The sequence below is a fragment of the Cucurbita pepo genome, unplaced genomic scaffold, assembly GCF_002806865.2.
Source record: "Cucurbita pepo subsp. pepo cultivar mu-cu-16 unplaced genomic scaffold, ASM280686v2 Cp4.1_scaffold000193, whole genome shotgun sequence".
Taxonomy (NCBI): Eukaryota; Viridiplantae; Streptophyta; class Magnoliopsida; order Cucurbitales; family Cucurbitaceae; genus Cucurbita; species Cucurbita pepo.
This window is the reverse complement of record NW_019646460.1, coordinates 3,041-6,180: the sequence shown is the minus strand read 5'-3', so window position 1 is coordinate 6,180 and position 3,140 is coordinate 3,041. Positions and strand designations below refer to the sequence as shown.

Genomic DNA, 3,140 nt, shown 5'->3' with positions numbered 1-3,140 from the left:
GGAAGAATAAAATAGATAAGTTGCTGCCCCTGAATATGATGCATGATAAAATAGAATATCTATAACACTAAATTGCTAAAGAAATCTAGAAAGAAGGAAATGTTACAAAACTAAAATAAATAATAGAAAATAACTCAAAAGAACCATATCCAACACGAGACTCTTTTCAACCGTGTTATCCACTCTTATACTAAATTGAAAGCACAAAATCTCCCATTTCTTTCAAACAAATGAAAATTTTACTTCATCAATTTCACGATTCAATGGAAAAGAATCATATTCGAATTGACCTACCACTTGAATTCACAAAAGTTTAGAAAAAAAAATTTAAAATCAATAAACATAAGATTAAACCAATCTGAATGAGAACAAGGAAAGAATTGGAATGAAATTTGTACGGTTGAAAGAGCTACCGCCCTACCTAACAAAAATGAATGTAGAGAGAACTGAGAAAGTAAAATGTGTGAAGAAAGAGGAATGAGAAAAGAAAATGAAATGCACATAGAAATGGGAAAAGCCCCATGAGATATTTTTTAAAATCCAACTTTCAATTATTATCTATCTATATGGATAATATTTTTGTTGACAATGATCTCAAACAAATTTAATATCTCAAGATTTGTTTACGCGAGAAATTTCTTATCAAAGAGGTAGGGAATTTGAAATATTTCTTCGGCATTCGATTCTCTCGATCTAGAAAAAGAATTTTTATGTTTGAAAGAAAATATAATTCAGACATTCTTCAAGACATAGGAAAATGTCCAGAAAAATTTCCAAAATCTCAATCTTTCCTTGATAGGAGGAGAGAAGTTGAATAATTCAAACAAATACAAATAGTTAATTGACATATTAATATATTTAACTGTTACTAGGCGTGACATAGTGTGTTGAGTTCGTATGCTTAGTCAATTTATGCATGAACCAAGTAAACCACATTTGGGAGGCAACTATTCGAGTTCTTAGATTCATCAAAAGTACTCCTGTTCAAGGATTCCTATTACCATTTGAAAACAACTTAAGCTTAATAGCATATTGTGTTTTTGATTGGGGTGGTTGTCGAACTATCGGATAATCTATTTCTGGGTACAACATTTTCATGAAAAATTCAACTATTTCTTGTAAGTCTAAAGAGCAAACCAATGTGTCTAGATCATCAGTAGAAGTCGAGTATTGAGCTATGACAAATACTTGTTTAAAATTAATTTGGTTGACATACATTCTTCAAAACTTGAAAGTTCCTCCGTCCACAGCATTGTTGTATTGTGATAATCAAGCAGTATTGCATATAGCAGCCAATCCAATTTTTCATGAACGTATGAACACATTGAAATAGATTGTCATATAGTTCGAGAAAAGTTAGAAGCTAGAATCTAAAATGGACAGATATTTTCACTAAAGATTTTGGAAGACAACAATTTGATTTTATGAAATATAAGTAACATACACTCTCCCATTTGAGCCCCGAGTATTATGAAATATTAAGTTAAAAAAAGTTGTTAAGGTCAACATGCTAGGTGAAGATAGAACATTATTGTAAACTCTTACAACATCGAGGAGAATTTAGTTCTTTCGTTGATGTTTAAGATTTAAAGACTCCAAAATACTTTATTATAGAAAGAAATAAAACACAAACACATAGCATTCACGCAGTTAAATGACATGAACATGCTTTTATTTCCACAACAGGATTAAACTCAGGAAATACAAACAACAAGACACTCTTGAAGGTGGAGTCCTAACCTTAATTATCATAATGTTCAACGCTGCCTTCTTCTAATTGTAGCTCAAATCTGCAATATTTTTTGAGTTTAGTAGCAACTGGATGTTTTTGGCTACAACCTTGGAACTGACATTGGTTATTTCAACTCGTTGGCCTTGATCGTCTGTAATCAAAACCGGAGCTTTAAAAACTCCTTTATTTGTTTGTGCCAATTGAATTTGTTTGGAGAGAGCAGACCAGCTGTTTTCCAAACTGATAATCGCCAGACTTGGGACATCGTCTTTGGAAATTCTCTTAATCATTTGGGCCTCGATGTATCTGTATCTTGAAGCCTCAGCCGTGCACTGAATCACCACCATAAATGCCGCAGCAGCAGCCGTGGAGTCGTAATGAAACAAGGTGGTAATTGCATTGTCCAAAGCTGGGAATCCAAGGGGAATTTTTTCCCTTTTTTTGCCTGCCGCATTTTGAAGCTTTTCGTAATTGCCGGAGTATGGAAGTGTAATACGGGTGCTGTCTTTGAATACATATTTAGAAGCCAATTGGGCATCAGATTCGTTGAAGAAGTAGGAAGTTGAGTTCACGAGATACCCCATGATGTAAACGTTTGTTACATCTATTGCCACCGTGATGGCTTTCCCGTCATAATTGGAGAGTTTCACTTGTGTGTAGCGACTTGCGCCTGTTGCCGAGCCAACCAATAGTGATATATTGTATACTTTGTCCTTGGATGGAAGAGCACTCCTCAGAGCTTCGATGAAGTTGCTATAGGATTTGGAATTCGAACCCAACAGGTTGAAGCTCACGTCACCCGCAACACAACTTGAACTTCCATGGAAGATGGCCAGAATTACCAAACAAAACACCGACACGCTATTCATCTTTTCGATTCGATTGTTTTGGATGGACATCTCAATATTCGGTATTTTATTTATAGAGAGTTTGGAATGCAGTGTGAGATCCCACGTCGGTTGAAGAGAGAAACAAAACATTTCTTATAAAGATGTGGAAACCTCTGATTAGCAGACGCGTTTTAAAATCGTGAGGCTGACGATGATACATAACATATCTAAGAGAATAATATCTACTAGTAGTGAGTTTGAGCTGTTACAAATGGTATCAAAGCCAGAGACACCACGAGGCCAACAAGGGCGCGGGCTCCCAAAGGAAGTGGATTGTGAGATCCCACATCAATTGGAGAGGGGAACGAAATATTTCTTATAAGGATATGGAAACCTCTCCCTAGCAAACACGTTCTAAAATCGTGAGGTTGGCGACGATTCGTAACAGGCCAAAACGAACAATTCTGCTAACGGTGGGCTTAGTTTGTTACATGCAGCTAGTTTCCCATTAGCGGTGGGTTTGAGCTGTTACAAATGATATCATAGCCAGACACCGGGTGATGTACTAGCGAGGAGGT

The 3,140-nt window shown here is 35.9% G+C and overlaps 1 protein-coding gene across 1 annotated transcript; it reads right to left on the bottom strand.

Moving 5' to 3' along the window:
* Positions 1-1,583: 1,583 nt before the first annotated feature.
* Positions 1,584-2,635, bottom strand: LOC111784385 (ribosome-inactivating protein luffaculin 1-like). The gene has a single exon (XM_023665092.1). It carries the CDS (start codon positions 2,629-2,631, stop codon positions 1,774-1,776), a length of 858 nt encoding a protein of 285 aa, XP_023520860.1. The 5' UTR covers positions 2,632-2,635; the 3' UTR covers positions 1,584-1,773.
* Between the last annotated feature and the right edge of the window lie 505 nt (positions 2,636-3,140).